The 16,144-nt window shown below is 39.6% G+C and overlaps 1 protein-coding gene across 1 annotated transcript in view; it reads right to left on the bottom strand.

Annotated features, from left to right (window-relative positions):
* Positions 1 to 16,144, bottom strand: part of FAM135B (family with sequence similarity 135 member B) — a 131,298-nt gene that overhangs the window by 58,921 nt on the left and 56,233 nt on the right. Inside the window, exons 3-5 of the mRNA XM_005145497.4 lie at positions 14,290 to 14,429; positions 6,610 to 6,680; positions 5,811 to 5,984 (exon numbers count right to left, since the gene is read on the bottom strand). Of these exons, the coding sequence (XP_005145554.2) occupies positions 5,811 to 5,984; positions 6,610 to 6,680; positions 14,290 to 14,429 (385 nt within the window). The remainder of the gene's footprint in view (positions 1 to 5,810; positions 5,985 to 6,609; positions 6,681 to 14,289; positions 14,430 to 16,144) is intronic.

The following is a 16,144-nucleotide window of genomic DNA, read 5'->3' as shown; positions in this document are numbered from 1 at the left end:
CATTTATTTAGTTTGAGGTTGGGTATCTTCTTTTTTGATTTGGGGGTGGGAGATGTTGAAAGTTTGATTCAAAAACAGTCAGGTTTCTCTTATGTGACTTCTTGGCTGGTCGCTTAAGAGAATGGCATATCAAAGTGGAGTTTTATCTTTGCAGATATATAGCAAACAGTAGTGAATAAAGAAAATTCAAAGGAAAAAACATCTAGTTCTTATGCAAGAGTTCTTGGAAGAAAAAACTATAAACCAATATTATTTTAATAAACGTATTATGGAAGCAATATCTCTTTACTACATAAATATTGCATTTCTTTCTATGGATTAATTTATTTGTAAATAGGATGCAGAGAGAAGATAATTCATTAACTTCACTATCCAGAATTACATCTTTGGCTGTTTTGAATATAAACTGCCCGTAAGTGGGAGCCAGCTACACTTACAATCATAAACAAAATTGACTTGCATGTTCTGCATCAGATTCCAGGGTTGTACAGAGTGTGTGTCACAATAGATACATCAGTTGTGCTTTTGAGGAACAGGAGGATGCCTGGGAATAAAAGAATTTAGGTGAGAGAAAATTGCTCAAGGATGGCCAGTGTTGGCCTGATTCCTCAGTGCAGTGGAGCAGAGCAGAACTAGGTCAGGGCTGAAACCTTCAAAGAGTCTGTATCCCTTTGTGTTCCCTCTTCCTTGAGCAGAACAAGTTCAAGTCACTGAAAAATTCAATATTTGTGTCTTGGTTTCTCTAACAGAAAAATTTCTATTACATTTTTTACCTATCTCAGATGTCATCAAGATTTCTTGTTTCTCATGCAGTGATTTGGATGTGGGCAATTAAGAATTCAATGTTAACAAATAAAATCCAGAAAACCTACTTTGCTTTTCACATAGATGTATGTCTGAAAGAGGGGAAGAGAACAGAAAATTTAGAAACATCCAGAAGGCTGTGGCCATCAAATGAGGTGGATTATGCACAGTTCTAAGGCAAAGCAGAGCTTTGGGGAGACCAGCCTGTACAGCGAGTAGCAGTTTGGTGCTGAAAACCAGTTCTTCCATTTCCAGAAAGCTTTCAGGGGAAGAAAGTATAAATCATCTGAAGTCACTGGATAAATTTCCAGTATAAGACATGCCAACCAGATCCTATTGTCCATGCTGCTTAACATTATTTTCAGTGTGGGAAACTATGTGTGTGGCAGAAAGTATGTATTAGGGTACTTGTTTCAGAGATTATTTACAAGTTGTATTTTTAGCTATAAACCATGGCATATGCTAACTCCTCTTGGGAAAGAGTGGTGCAGAGGTCTATGGAATTAATGAAGCAGGTAAGCATGCTTCTTGCTGCTTGATTCCTAAATAAGTCCACCATAAGAAAGGCACTGAGCTTGCAGCATACCTGAGACTAAGTAGTACCCTATGGACAAATCTCTTTGGGAAAAGTAGAAACATTTCTTGAAGTCTGAACTGTACTGAGCTAAGAACTGCTGGTTGTAGTTATAGACTGGACCAGCTGTGAAGCTGGTGACAGGGAGCTAAGGGAAAAGTCAGTGCCTCAGGCCAGAAACCAATTCTAAACAGAAAACTGGAGCCCAAAAGCCCTAACTCAACCTTCCTCCTACAAATGCTTATGCCTCTGGAGCTTAGGTAAGAGAGTAAAAAAGGTATTTAAGCAGTTTATGAAAGCCAGTGCATTCAGCAGGGGAGTAGTCTCAAGCCTGAACACTGTTCCCTTTTTCTCTTTTGACAGACATTCTGGGATAATCTGTCACCCTGGGTAAAATGAGGTTGCCAGAGTCAAGCCCTTTACTTCCCAAAGAGAGCTCTCATTTCTGTAATATTAGGAGAGATGTCCCCCAGCTGCTGCTCTAGGTTCTCCTCTATTCCTCCCACATCCCAAAAGTTTGAAGATACTGCTCCATAACCTGCAGCAGCTAAAAGCACTCAGTGCAGACATAACAGCCCTGCATAGCAACTATCACTGCAGGGAGCATGCATGTGGTTGGCATGCAGTGGTGTCACAGATGTGCTGCTATACCTGGTGGAAGGGGTTGGGTGTAGGGCAAGGCAAGGGTGAGGGAAGCAGTGTTTTGGGTAGAGACAACAGCTATTGCAACCACTGCATCCTACACCCCTATTCTCCCCTATTACTGCACTTCTGCCTGGAAAACTAAAGTTTTGGGGTTGGCCTCAAGAGGTCCAGCTTCCACAGCCACTTCAGGGGTGCTTTTTAGAGAAGTCAAAGAACTCTAAAGGTTGAAGTGAGAATTTTCATCCAAGTTATAGCTCAGTGCTCTGGAAGGACATCCAGTCCCTTCCCTGCTGCTCAAAGTCCCATCTGCAGCAACATTTCAGGGGGATGCAGCTGCTGAAGGAGCCAAGAGAGATGATCTGAGTCCCAAAGCATCACAGTGCTCCTGGTCATCCCACATCTATACCAAATACAATTGTTGTAGAGATGCCACAGCTGGAGGTAAGTTGACTGCAAGACTGCCTCATTACCATCCTACTCAGCCTCTCACCTCCTTAGTAAATACATAAAGCCCTTAGCAGCTGCCAAAAATTGAGACTCTCTTAAAAAGCTGAGGGTTATACTCTTTAGAAAAGCTGAATCACAAAATTTCCATCCAGAATCATAGAATAGAATAATGGATTATAGAATCATAGATCAGCTTGGATTAGAAGGGACCTTCAAAGAACATCTAGTTCCAACACCCTGCAATGAGGAGAGACATCTTCAACTAGATCAGGTTGCTCAGAACTACATCCAGCCTGGCCTTGACTGTCTCCAGGGATGGGGCATCCACCTCCTCTCTGGGCAACTTGTGCCAGTATTTTGCCACCCTCATTGTAAAGAATTTCTTTGTCACATCCAACCCGAATCTCCCTTTTTAGTTTAAAACAATTACCCCTCATTGTATTGCAACAGACCTTGCTAAAAAGTCTTTTCCCATCTTTCTTATAAGCCCCTCTTAAGTACTGAAAGACTGCAGTGAGGTCTCCCCAGAGTTTTCTCTTCTCCAGGCTGAACAACCCCAACTCTCTCAGCTGCTCCTCAAGGGGAGGTGCTTCATCCCTCTGATCATTTCTGTGGCCCTTCTCTGGTCCCTCTCCAACAGGTTCATGTCTTTCTTGTACTGAGGACTCCAGAACTGCACTCAGTACTCCAAGTGGGATCTCATCAGGGCAGTACAGAGGGGCAGAACCACCTCTCTTAACCTGCTGGTCAGGTTTCTTTTGATGCAACCCAAGATACAATTGGCTTTCTGGGCTGCAAGATCACACTGCCAGCTAAGATCCAAAATTTCATCCACCAATACCCCTGTGTCCATCTCCTCAGAGCTGCTCTTAATCCCTTTAACTCCCGGTCTATACTGATGCGGGGGTTGCCCTCTCCCAGGTGCGGAATCCTGCAAAGAATCCCAGAAACATGTATTCCACTCATTCTCAGTTTGGTCAGAGGTGAGGGCTTCAAAGTCTCAAACCTAATGTAATATTTATTATGTAAGAATTATCAACCAGAACAAGCATCAAATCAAAATGTTCTCTTGTCAAAAAACAGGAGTCAATGGAAGCACCCTGGCAAGGTTTGCCCAGCAAGAGCTATTTGTGGGTGTACATTAACCTGCAGGGAAAGGCTTCACTTGGTCTTGATTATTTCCCTACTGTTTTCACAGCTTAAATACACGCGACAGGGAAGAACTTTGTGGAAGAGTATTGGATATGCCCACAAAGCTAACAAGGTATGAAAAGCTGAGTCCACAGGGCATATATGAGCAAAAAGCTCTGCTTCAGGCAAAGTTGTTTTCCAGTATAACTTCAGGGCAGCAGTGAATTTCAATTGTACATAATGTGTGATCCTTATTTTTCAGGGTAGGTCTAGAACTATTTCCATTTTACATTTAAGTATATACGTATGTGTGGAAACAGTATGTATATACTATGATGGCACAGTTCAAGGTAGCAAACTAAACACAGTGAAATACTGCATGGATATTTTTCCCAGACAATGTTGTTCTCTGGTGTTTATTATTTCCATAATGTGACAGAAAAGACTTTACAGTTATTTGGGTTCTATTGTGTCACAAAAATAAAGATCTGATTGTACAATTAAACCCTTTTGTCTGTAATCCTAGTAGACTTCAAGCAGGAAGGCTTTGAGTTGTGAGAAAACCAGATTTTAGTTGGCTGGTTTTGTTTCAGAATGCTTGGAATTGGCATTCGTTTGGTACTAATGTCTTCACCCTCATTTATATTTAGAGAATGCTCAATATAAAAAGAAGCAGCTAAATCCTCAGGATCGCACTTTAAAATGATTTTACTGCCTTAAGCAATTGAGACTTTATATTGCATTGTCAAAAATCTTCATTCCACTGCATTAAGTAAAAATATTGTATAGTTCATAAATGTCCACAATATTATATTTTAAAAGCTATAATAATCTGACTATAGAACAGTTGCTCATCAGTTAGACAAAAATATTAGGCGATTTATGCCTAACGACAGTAACAAGTCCATTCATTAGAGGATAACAAAGCACTGAAAACAGTCATTAGGCATGATAACTTGTTCTTTCCTCCTTTTATATAGTAGAACAATGGGCAAATTATCTGAAGAAAATTATCTGGTTAGAAGGAGTCTGTTACAATCTAATTCACTATTTTAAAAGTCAACACATAGCAGGGAGAGATACAGCAGTTACACCTGTACCTCAGCTGCTGAAGAAAAAGGTATGTCAGTCTGATCAATAAATATGAGTCACATCACTGTCACAATTTAACCTCTTACAGTTTCAATTCATTCTACAGCATTGAGTAAAAGCAATGCCTTTACACAAACAGAGAACTGAAGCAAAGATGAGTTAAGTCAAGACACAAGACCTGAGCTAAAAAGGGTCTACAGGTCCATCTTTCTGATATAGTGTTCTCTGCACCTTATTTGGCAAACTTGAGTCTCCTGGTCATCTGGTAAACAGCAAGGCCTTACTGGAGTAAAAGAAGCTGAACAATGCTGAGCACTGCTTTTTGTTTCAGGACCAAAGGAGTTCCCTCCCTTGCAGCACTCTTTATCTCATGCAATGACAAGATTGACCACAAAGTAAATTGCCAGAAAGACCTTTGATTCCCCTCGCCTGCTCTAAATATTAGAGGATATTGACCTCCAGCCCTGTTTTGTTTGAAGGAATTCTGAATTAGTTTCTTGTCATTATGAATCAGATAACATAAATCACACCTAGACCCCACGGCAGCTAGAATTATACTGCTACACGGTTAATCAGATGATGCTGCAAGGCACAAACCAACAGAGCCTTATCCAGTCCTGACTCATGCATGCCTCATTCTAGCCATGTTATGAATTATGCTAATGCACAGAGGCCGCAGATGAGATTAGACTCCAACTGTCCTAAATGCTTTACAAAACCAACCCGGGGGGGGGGGGGGGGGGGGGGGGGGGGGGGGGGGGGGGGAAATGTAAATGCTTTTAGTAGTTTTAAGACTAAAGAGGAAAAATTGCCAAAGAGAAGAAAATTTCCACTTTCCTCATGTTACAGATGGGAAACAGAGAGTTCAAGACCAATTAAGATCTCTGAGCCTCTTCCCAAAGCTTTTGCTAGGTTTTAATCAGACCCTTATTGTCTTAGCAAGGGAAGTAGCTTGTGTCAGAGGCTGACCCTAAACACCAAACTCCAGAATTCTAGCCCAGGACCAAAAATCCTTGAAATTTAATTATCCTCTTTCCTCTATCTTCTCCTATGCAATAATCTAAAGAACTCACAAGAAGAGTCTCTGCCTTTCAAGAGACATTTCTGCATCCTTTACCTGATCAGAGGCTGGTGTAATGCTACCAGTGATGCATGCACTGTGACGGATATCACTGACAGGTGGAAATAGTCAAACATGACAGGAACATGGTGGTGCAGACCTCTCCGGGGGTGGAAGTGGAGACACAGTGTACGGCTGCTGATCATGGGGATCGCTGGAACATCTCTCAGCCTGGAACACAAAGAGCACAATCTCATAGCCTGAATGTCTCAGTCCTTTTTAATCTTGGCTGAGAACAAGCTTTCACTTTTTGTATCTTGAAGATAAAGGAAACTTGCTCTTGAAATCTGTTTAGGGCCCTATGGATATGAGTAAAATCACAGGGGGACAGTCTTGGTGTGAAACGGAGTTTAGATGATTTCTTTGTACCTCCTTCTGTCCTGTCTTCCTGTACATGTTGCTGAAGTCATTGGAAGCCTTTTCTGTGATTCAATGACTGAATAATACCTGGGATCACACTTTCTGCTATGTCTCAGGAAGGGATGCTGCTCCCACTTCACCTAAGATTAGGGAATCAAATGCAGATGGAAGAAATAAAACTCAGTGGGAAGATTTCTTCCTCCTAAACTATAGACAGCTTTACTTCTTAATACAATAAAAGTGCATAATATGTTCTTCAGCCATCTTCATCCAGAGAACACTGTTGTCTCCTGAGATAAATGTGCTCATGAACCGCAGCCCCTGCTCACACAGAGGTCATATTCCATTTGACTTTAACAGCAGGAGAGACAGAACAACACAACAACTTTGAAAATCTCACACTACATTACCAATTAAGCTTTAAAACAGCACTTACTGTTGTTCACTATCGGTAAAATGCAGGTCCAACTTGAGCTGAAAATCTGCCTCACTTAATGCATCTTCCACCTACAAAAAGAGAAAGGGAAGGTTAACTTTAAGAGTTGTCTACAACAGCACTGAAGGCAAAAGTGGATGGGTTTATCTGATAAGAGCAAAAGCAGAAATATGCAGCGACAGAAACACCCAACCACAGTAGCAGAAAGGAGCCAATGTGACAGCAAGTCGAGATAATGGCTGAAGGAGTCAGAGGGAACCAGAGAAGTCAGAGGTGTTACCTGCTCCAGGTGTCCTGTCAGATCAAAGAAATCACTCAAGACATGAGTAATCAGCATGCACAAAGTACTGCATGTGTTGGATCCTTGCCCTTTGCACACTGAGTCAGCAGAGTATTTCTGAAGCTGTGTTCCCTCACTGAACGAGTATTTGTTTGGGTTTCCTTGTTGCCTGAATGAGGAATACGTTTTCTTGGTGGAGAAACAGTCATGAATCTTTCTGGTTACCTCATTGTAACTAGTGCAAGATTCAAAGTTTGCAGCTTAGAATAATCAGAAATGGCTAAAATAATTCTGATAATATTTCATCTCTATCATTAACCTTTTGATGTGTTTTTCAGCAAACTGAGGTTTTCCTGCCTCCCAGTTGCCCTTTCTAGCTCTTGACAGATTCATGGATGTACTTTGTCACTGATTCTCATCTAGCCCATTTTCTTTGCAAATTCAATTCTTTTTGCTGTTTTAAAGCATTAATTAACAGATGTTTAATTATTCACTTTGGTTTAGAATGCTCAACATGTTTAAACAGAGTCAGTTTGGCTCATCAAAAACACTGAATGTATCATGTGTGATGATAAGCCATTTCATTGATGTCTTCATCTTATAGGTCCCACCAGCAAGATTACCCTTCTTTTATTGTCAATAAAATACTTTAATTGGATTTTCTGACACAGTACATGAAGGGAGCTGTCAGTCGCTTCACCTGGAAAGGACTACATAGGATAACACATCCCATTTTGGCACAGTTAAAGCAACCATAATCAATGAAAAGAAATAAATTAGAATAGAAAAAGGATTAAGCCAACCATCACTTCTTTCACTCCTTAGAAATGTCTTTTTTTTTTCCCCACAAAAGTAGGTTTGGTAGAATAAATAAAAGGTTTTATTTCTATCAACCTAAATGAAAATGTGAACAAAAAAATCACTCATTTTGTTAGAAAATTAGTTTTGGGTCTGTGGTTTGGTTTGGTTTTTGTTTTGAATGAGAGCATAAGAATACTTAATTTTATACCAGAGTATAACCAGGGCTGGAAGGAATGCAGCTGGAAAAGCGGAGTTGTTCACTGGGAAGAGGATATTGTAAATACAACTTTTTTTACTCATTTTTTGCCACAGAAAGGTGAGGTGAGACATCTGGGTTCTGTCTTCTGCCATTTGAAAACAGCAAGCAGATGCACAAGGTGAGCTGACCCATCCTGAGGTACACACTGGAAAAGGACAATTGATTTCTGCTTGTGCTTGCCTCTTTCCAGTAATAACAGATAGAGCCTAGAGAAATATCTTGGTCTAAACACACTTGAATTTTAGATGGCTTAAATTAAGCAAGAGGAATTCTACTTCTTAATGACAGAATGTACAAGTAATGCACTGAAGGCAATGTCAAAGGCATCTGGCCTGCTTTGACAGGTACAATTCTTAAAATATGTAATATAAACCATATTTAGCTAGGTTCTCCAAAGGTGAAACTCCATCTACAGAGTACCATTTTTCTGCTGAAGCAAGAAAATTGAGTCCAGGATCAGTTGCACCTTGACAAAATTATCAAAGATGCAAAATTTAAACCCTTCTGGAGTAATATGGTGTCCCTGCCGATGGTGGGGGGGTTGGAACTAGGTAGCCTTAAGGTCCTTTCCAACCCTAACTATTCTATGATTCTTCTAGCATGACCACAGGAAGGGGTGTGATGAGAAAATTACAGCTTCTGTTTACTGAAAACGTGCTTTCTCTTTTGCATTTGTCTCAAAACACCTGGAAGTATGTCTTTTGGAATAAAAGACTTTTTCCTTTTTAATGAGCTGTTGTCACTAAAAATCACAGTTGCTGGCAATTGCAAAGGAAATAATCATTATTGAAGCTGTGGTCTGAATTTAAATTAGGAATTCAGCTCAAGTAGAATGCTTCAGACAAAGAAAACCTCATCCTCCAACAGAGGGGATGAAATCTTGGATCTGTGCCTAGTACTGCTGAACACCTGCAACTGTCACTGAAATCTGAGTCTGTGTTTAAAACAAAGCCTATAGCAAGTGACACTAGCTCAAAATACCTTGAGGCAATGAGCAGATGCCTGAGACACTTAGAGATATTCAGCACTGCATGGGGTCATGTGTTAAGGTGCAAGTATAGGATTTTTTTAAATCCAATAACTGTATCATAACCAGACTGCTCAGAATAGTGCAAAAACCTACATAAAATCAAATCACAGTTCTCATTACACAGATAACGTGTTTTCCTTTGTATATTGGAGGCAATATTAAATCAAGTGAAAAGTGAGCCATTCAAAAATCACTGGACTCTTAATGAGAAATCATAATTAAATGGCTTGTGTGCAGGTTGAGACACAACAGAATGCCATGCTTTAGACCCAATTGGTAACTCAGCACCATGCAGCCGTTCGCTCACCCCTCTTCCTCCAGGTAAGATAGGGAGGAGAATCGAAAGAGTGTAAACCTCACAGGTTGAGATAAGAAAAACTGAATAACTAAAACAACATAAAATATAGGGATAATAGAATGAATATGAATAATAATAATAGGAAACAATAAGAGAAGAAATAAAAGTTCAGAAAACCCAAGTGATGCACAATACAGTTGCTCACCACCTGCTGACCGATACCCAGACCAACCTGAGCAATGATTGTGCCCTTTCAGATGACTCCCTCCAGTTTCTATACTGGACATGATGTGCTGTGGTGTAGAATACCCCTTTGGGTAGTTTGGATCAGGTGTCCTGTCTCTGCTTCCTCCTGGCTTCCCGTGTCCCTCCTCACTGGCAGAGCATGAGACTGAAAAGTCCTTGATCAGAGTAAGTGCTACTGAGCAACAACTAAACCATTGGTGTGTTATCAGCATTGTTCTGAGGCTGAAGCCAAAACACAGCACCTCACCAGCTACCAGTGAGAAAAGTAATTGCTAAAGCTGAAATCAACACAGAATTAGGTACACTAATTACAAGACAATAGTTACTATACAGCTTTGATACCTGCTAATAAAATAGCCTTGCCGTAGCTCACACAGAAGAGGCACTCAAATTTTATCATTCCTTAAGCTCCTATATGAAATAATATTGTCCTTAAGTATCGTTTGTTTATTTTAGCCCTAGTGGGACTATTACGGTGTTTTCCACAGTTATAATTTACAGACTGTGTAATTGCCCAGAATTCTGATAGAGTATCAGATTTACCTATTTATTTATTTTTCTCCTGAAGAAAAGTTTTAAATTTTAACACCAGCCAACTTAAGAAATTAGCTTGAAAATTTTCTCTGGAATATAATCAGTGTTTGGTTAAGCTGAGCAGTGTCCTCCTGGATATTTTGTGACAAGTTCTTCCTATTTTTCTACAAAGTTCTTGGACCTCTCAGCTGTGTTAGTGATTAAAATAGCAACTTGTGGAAAAGAAAATAAAGATCTGTGTTTGTGGAAATATATTCATACTGAACAAGGAATATTATTCTGTTCTGTAATATTCCATACACCCAAATAGCTATAAGGGAAATTTAGTACATCTGCCCTCTGGGAAATACTGCATTTCACATGCTAATCTTGTCTCCAATCAAAAATAGACTAAGTGAAGACAGCTCTGAACAGAAATTTTGAAAGCTTTCTTTCTAAATAATACATGATTTTAATCATTTTTCCTGCTTTAAAATCAAATGATTAAATTAATTTTGACATTTCTCATTTGATTAATTCCTCATTGTTTGCATCTCTACCTTTTTCTTATGGTATCATCTTGTGGAAAATAAGTCTTCAGATTCACTGTTGTGTCCTCCACTGCTGGGGGATGCCTACATTTCCCCCAGTGCTCCCACCTTGGGCCTCATGCCTCATGCAGAAGGACTCCATACTCATCTGTGAGTACTCACAGTTTTCAAGAAGATGCTGTCAGGAGTTCTGGATGTTTTTTAAGGAGCCTGCCTCTTTCTTTTCTAAACTGCCTCTCTTGCTAAAAGACTGCACTGAGAGGGAAACTCATTCCATTAAATGCTGTTTGGAATCTGTGCAGTAGAAAATATTAGTATAGGAAAAGTAAAAGTATTTTATACAATAAAAAGTGTATACAAAGTACTTCAATTTCTGTTGAACTGGCCTGGAATCGATCAATTGCATCATTTCAGTTCTGAATTCTACTTTTTCAGGATTACCTTTATATCTTTGGTTTAGCTTTTAACAGCTGTGACTATACTGAAGATTCCAGCATTCTTGTGATGTATGTCCATAATATTTAACCATTTAGCCAGAATGTCAGGCAGAATTATCTGGATGTCCAATCCCACTTAGATTTCTCTGGAAAGTACAAAATCTAATATACTGTGATATCCTAGCTTGCCTCACTCTGTCCTCTCTCTGCTACTAAATTGTCCCTGAATGGAGCCAGCAAGCAAGGAGACAGACAAGTTACCTGGTTTATTGCCTGATGAAAGTGGAGGAGCTCCTTCTTTAATAAGAATGAAAGCAAAAGCTTATGTAAATAAATTAGACTTCTTTGTAACAGTAAAGGGTGTCTCAGCCCTGCAATACTGTTCCCTATGAATTCAAAATAATGCTGTATTTTTGGGTAGCATAGGAAAAGGCATCTAATAAATCAGAAAGTTTTAAAGCACCATTTATATTCTGAAAGGTCTGCTCAGTGCCACTTCTAGGAAGACAATAAAGATTTTTTTCCATTTAATGCCAGACAAAAAGAGATGTATTCCCATATTTAAGCTTACTGAGGATAATGCAAGAGGAGAGAAAAAGGGGGAAAAAAAAAAACAAACCAAAACAACCAGTAACAAATAATCTAATCTGGGCATTCACATTGAGTTTTTTTTGTTTGGTGTTTTTTTGTGTACTGAGCCTATGTCAGCAACGTGTCTCAGAAGCAAAACTACTGTAGCACCATAAGCATACTGCTTCCTTGTTACAATAATTGATAATTCCAGCTCTGACAGCAAAAAATACATAGAATCACAGAATCAAGTGTATGAAGCATATGAAGGTAATATTTCCATTACTCAGTGTGACTTCCTTATTTATTATAACTTCTATTTGCAGAAAAAGCAGCAAACAGATCCTTCACCCTCAACCAAATAAACCCTATCACCATAGCACACAGTTGGCACAAAAGGGACTTAAATCTGTCGTGTATCAAATAAATTAAAAAGTTATGAACAGAGATAATATTTAAAACACTAAGAAGCTGCAAGCATTCTGCCAATGCCACATTGCAAGGATTGCATAGATTAGGTGTCAGAGATGTAAAACCATCTCTGAACAATAGTTGTGGATGTAAAAGGTTTCTTCTGACCATGGTGCCTGATGGACTGGCACACTTCAGTCTCTCCTATATTTATGTAACCTCTTTAAAACTGTGGAGGACAAGACATCAAAGCAGATAAAACAAGCCTGGGAGCATCAAGCAGAAGTGGATTGTGGTAGTCTGCTCAACATGCAAGTGTTTGATTTTTTAGTGTCTTCAGCACTCACGTAGGACCAACAGACCTGTTTATCCTTTTACTCTACATCCCTGAAAACCCATAGCAGATTCATCATACAGAGATGATGGAGTTCTGTCTGTGTAAAACCATTCTGTAAATAAGAAATTAGGGAGCTATCCTTTTCCAAGGGACCTCCTATAAGACAAATGTGATGTACATAGCACATCAGGAGTCAGAATGAGTTTTGATAAGAAGAGTCTTGTGGGATTTTTGGTTTTCTTTTTCTCATTTTGTGAGGTGCACAACTTTCCTGAATATTAATGCAAAAGTCATCAGAAATCATCCTTGCTCAACACAGCAGAAACTGCTGTAATTTGAGGGGAGGGACATTTAATCAAAGATGTTCCACTGAGAAAGGACAAAATTAATATTCAGTTAAGCATGTTGGAACAGTTTCCTAACAAATAATGAGAAACTTGCATTTAGTAATTTTTCATTTAAACACTAAGCACAAAGAAAATTATTCTGGAGAGGAATAAATTGATGACAAACAAACAAAACTCAAAACAAAAACTGAAACTAAAATACCAAGAGAAAAGTGGGTGGAAAAGGTAAGCATGTGAAATAAGCCTGATATAATTTCTCTAGCTCTTTTAATTTAGATCTATATATAACCTAATTATGTGTATATATATATATATATTGGTTGAAATAGGACAAACCAGAAATTCAAATCCCTTCATGCTCAAATAGAAAGTTACAAAAGGAAGGACAAGTGAGCATCTCTGGCCCTCAGTTCTACACACATCTTCTGATTCACACTGGCTGCATAACTTATAGGACCTATTTTTGGTGGATTGATGATTTTACAAATGCAACTCATGTCAAGTGTTTCTCACTATCACCAAGTCCCCATTACATCTATTTTGTACCAGTTGTGCTGGCAAAGCACAGCAATGACACCTTGGACCAGGCCTGAGTGCCATTCTAGTATGACACATTTTGCCTTTTCTAAGAGTCCAGTAAAATAATACTCTCCATACCTTAGATTACTCCTCTCTTGTAGCTCCTGGGAACAGAAGTTATCACTGGAAGATGTTAGCTTCACATCAGTAAGAGGAAGCCGATGGTACCCAACAAGATGGTTGGTTCAAATCATGTACCCACCCTTATGTGTGTGCTCATGTTGGCTGAAGGAATGGATGCCCAATGAGGAGAAGTATCTCCGTATGAACCCATTCTAGCTGAGACAGGATGGAAAGCAAAGGGGTTGTGCATGGACTATAGGGAAGGTAAGCTCCAATAACTCTGTCTTTCACTTCTGCCATCAGGAGCACTAAGGAGAAGGATGAGACCTCTGGTGGAAAGGGACTCTGGAGCCTGGTCACAGTATTGTCATTGCTGTAACAAAAAACAGTCACAAGAAGAGAGGAGAAGATAACAGTAATGGAAGGAATCTTAGGAAGATGCAGAAGCTTCCTGGTTTTCTCAGGTGACGTTGATCTACAGATATGTAGAAAGAGTGATCTAGTGCATACAAAAGACAAACTATGGTTGATACACTTGGGTGTCTGTCACACTGATTTGCCAGTGTATGTCAACAACTTATTCCACTGGAAAGCTCAGATATAGGCAACACTTCATAACATACACATTGCAGAGGGTCTATCTGACCTAATGAAGATGTTTATAGCATTAACATTTACAAACAACCAGATCACCCCAGACACCCTTGTCAGCATAGGCAATGATGGGTACCAGACAGTAGATCTTCTAATGCAGATGCTGGCATTTGGTCAGATAAATCACCCCTTTACCTCCACCAGCCATATTGATGAGACCTGTGTCAACACAGGGACCCCATAACAGCTTCTCAAATAGAAGCTGTCATATCTCAAATGAAGATATGTGTGCAATGGACATCTAAAGTTACACAAAAGAAATCCCAGCCCTCCTGGTTTTTATGTGTATCCCAAGACAACTCACCCTTTCTCCATCCAGAAGCAAGTGCACTCTGAAGTTCATCGATTCATTAAGAACAATCTCTTCATTTCTGTACAAAATCTGAAATATTCTGCTGTAAACGGTGTTTTCATGAACGCAGGCTGAGCAAAGGCTGGAATCACCTGCACAAAACACAGACAGACTCCTGGTGAGTTCTCTGCAGGGAGTTTATTTTTATTCCTATGTTTTCACTTCAGGATTATCTAGGCCAGTTGTGTTGGCACTTGTAATTAAACACTTGTGTTCTCAATAATTAATAGTAATGGAACAGATTGTAATTGTGGGTTGCAGGTTCCCAAACATGGTACTTAAATAAAATAAATGTTAAACTGTAGGCAGGTGGATTTCACAATGAGAATAGCTGACCCTGTGACAGCACTTACCCTATTCATTTCTAATGAAAGCTAAAGCATTAAATGTTTTCTACCGATGAGGACTGTGGGCGTTCATTTGCAAAATTTCATCTTTTATCTGTTTTGAAGGGGGTTTTCTTCACGTCTCTGGTGCTCCCAGAAGTTATTATGTAGGAGGGAAGACAATAGGCAATAGCAGCTATTGAATGTAGGGCCTGGAAGTGCAGAGGCATCTTCAGTTAAAATGGAAAAAGGAAACAGAAAAAGGAAAAAGTATCCATTTTTTCAAGACAACAAAATTCCTGTGTAATCCTTCATGCACTTGACCCGTGTGAGAGCTGTCATTTTGGTCCATACAATTGGGATTAATTTGAGGAACTCAAGAACCAAACTCCTAAGCTTTTCTACACCGAATTCAAACAGCAGATAGATTCATCTGTGTGATGCATCATGTATCGTCATATCACAAATAAACTTCATATAAGCTCAGGTGGGACTTGCCCTTCCTAACTTTCAGGTGCCTCCTATTTTATTTTGGTTACAATGAAGCCTATGGAACTTAAGACATCATTCATCTGACAAAATATTTTAGATAGAGGCAATTTTTTCTTGAAGTCCTCTGCTTCTTAAGTAATTCTCCTTTGTGTGACAGGAAAACAGTGTGACTTGCTTAGCTGTACAAGCCCACACTGGAGGCAACAACATTTACTACAGTGAATTCGTTTCAGAGGAACCTGGAAGGAATTTCACATTAGTCATGATGTCTGTGTGACTGTTTAATGAACTACTGGACACCAGAGGTAGGTGCTTTCAAGTTGTGTCTTGGCTGTTGTTCAGAATCCCCTGCTAATTCTACTTCCATAGCCCCTGAGCAACAACTTCTGGCAAAATATACTCAGCTGGTTTTGTCCCTTTCCAGCATTCAGTGCTGTAGGAACCTGAGCTTTCGAAATATGGTCCTTTAGCAAATGGTGTTCTGGAACATTCCTGACAAGGTGTGCTTAAAAATGGTGTACCAGTATCAATCCTTCAAAAGGAGACACGTTTGTGATAACCATCAGGAAGCCTGAAGGCACTTTTACAAAGAACAGTTTTTCAGAAGGTACTTCTGGGAATTTGAGCCTGTGAATTGTTTTGAGTCCGTGAGCTTTGGTAAGATAAATGTTCAGATCAGAAAGTCTTAGAGACTGACAGTTTGCCAAAGAATTTCAAATCAGGACAGGTCTATTCTGCTGCCACAAGGCTACTGCTTTGCTTTTTCGTGCAAAAATCACAGACCCATAGAATCAACTAGGTAGGAAAAGAGCTTAAATATCACCAAGTCCAACTGTTACCGCAGCACTGCCAAGTCCTCCACTAAACCATGTCACTAGGGGCCTCATCTACACGGTTTGTGAACACTTACAGGGACAGTATTCCATCACTGCCCTGGGCAGCCTGTTCCAATGCCTGAGCACCTTCTCAGTGAAGAGATCTTTCCTAAT

This window comes from Melopsittacus undulatus, chromosome 1 (genome assembly GCF_012275295.1).
Source record: "Melopsittacus undulatus isolate bMelUnd1 chromosome 1, bMelUnd1.mat.Z, whole genome shotgun sequence".
NCBI lineage: Eukaryota > Metazoa > Chordata > Aves > Psittaciformes > Psittaculidae > Melopsittacus > Melopsittacus undulatus.
Note: the sequence above shows the minus strand (reverse complement) of the source record. Positions and strands in the feature narration are given on the sequence as shown.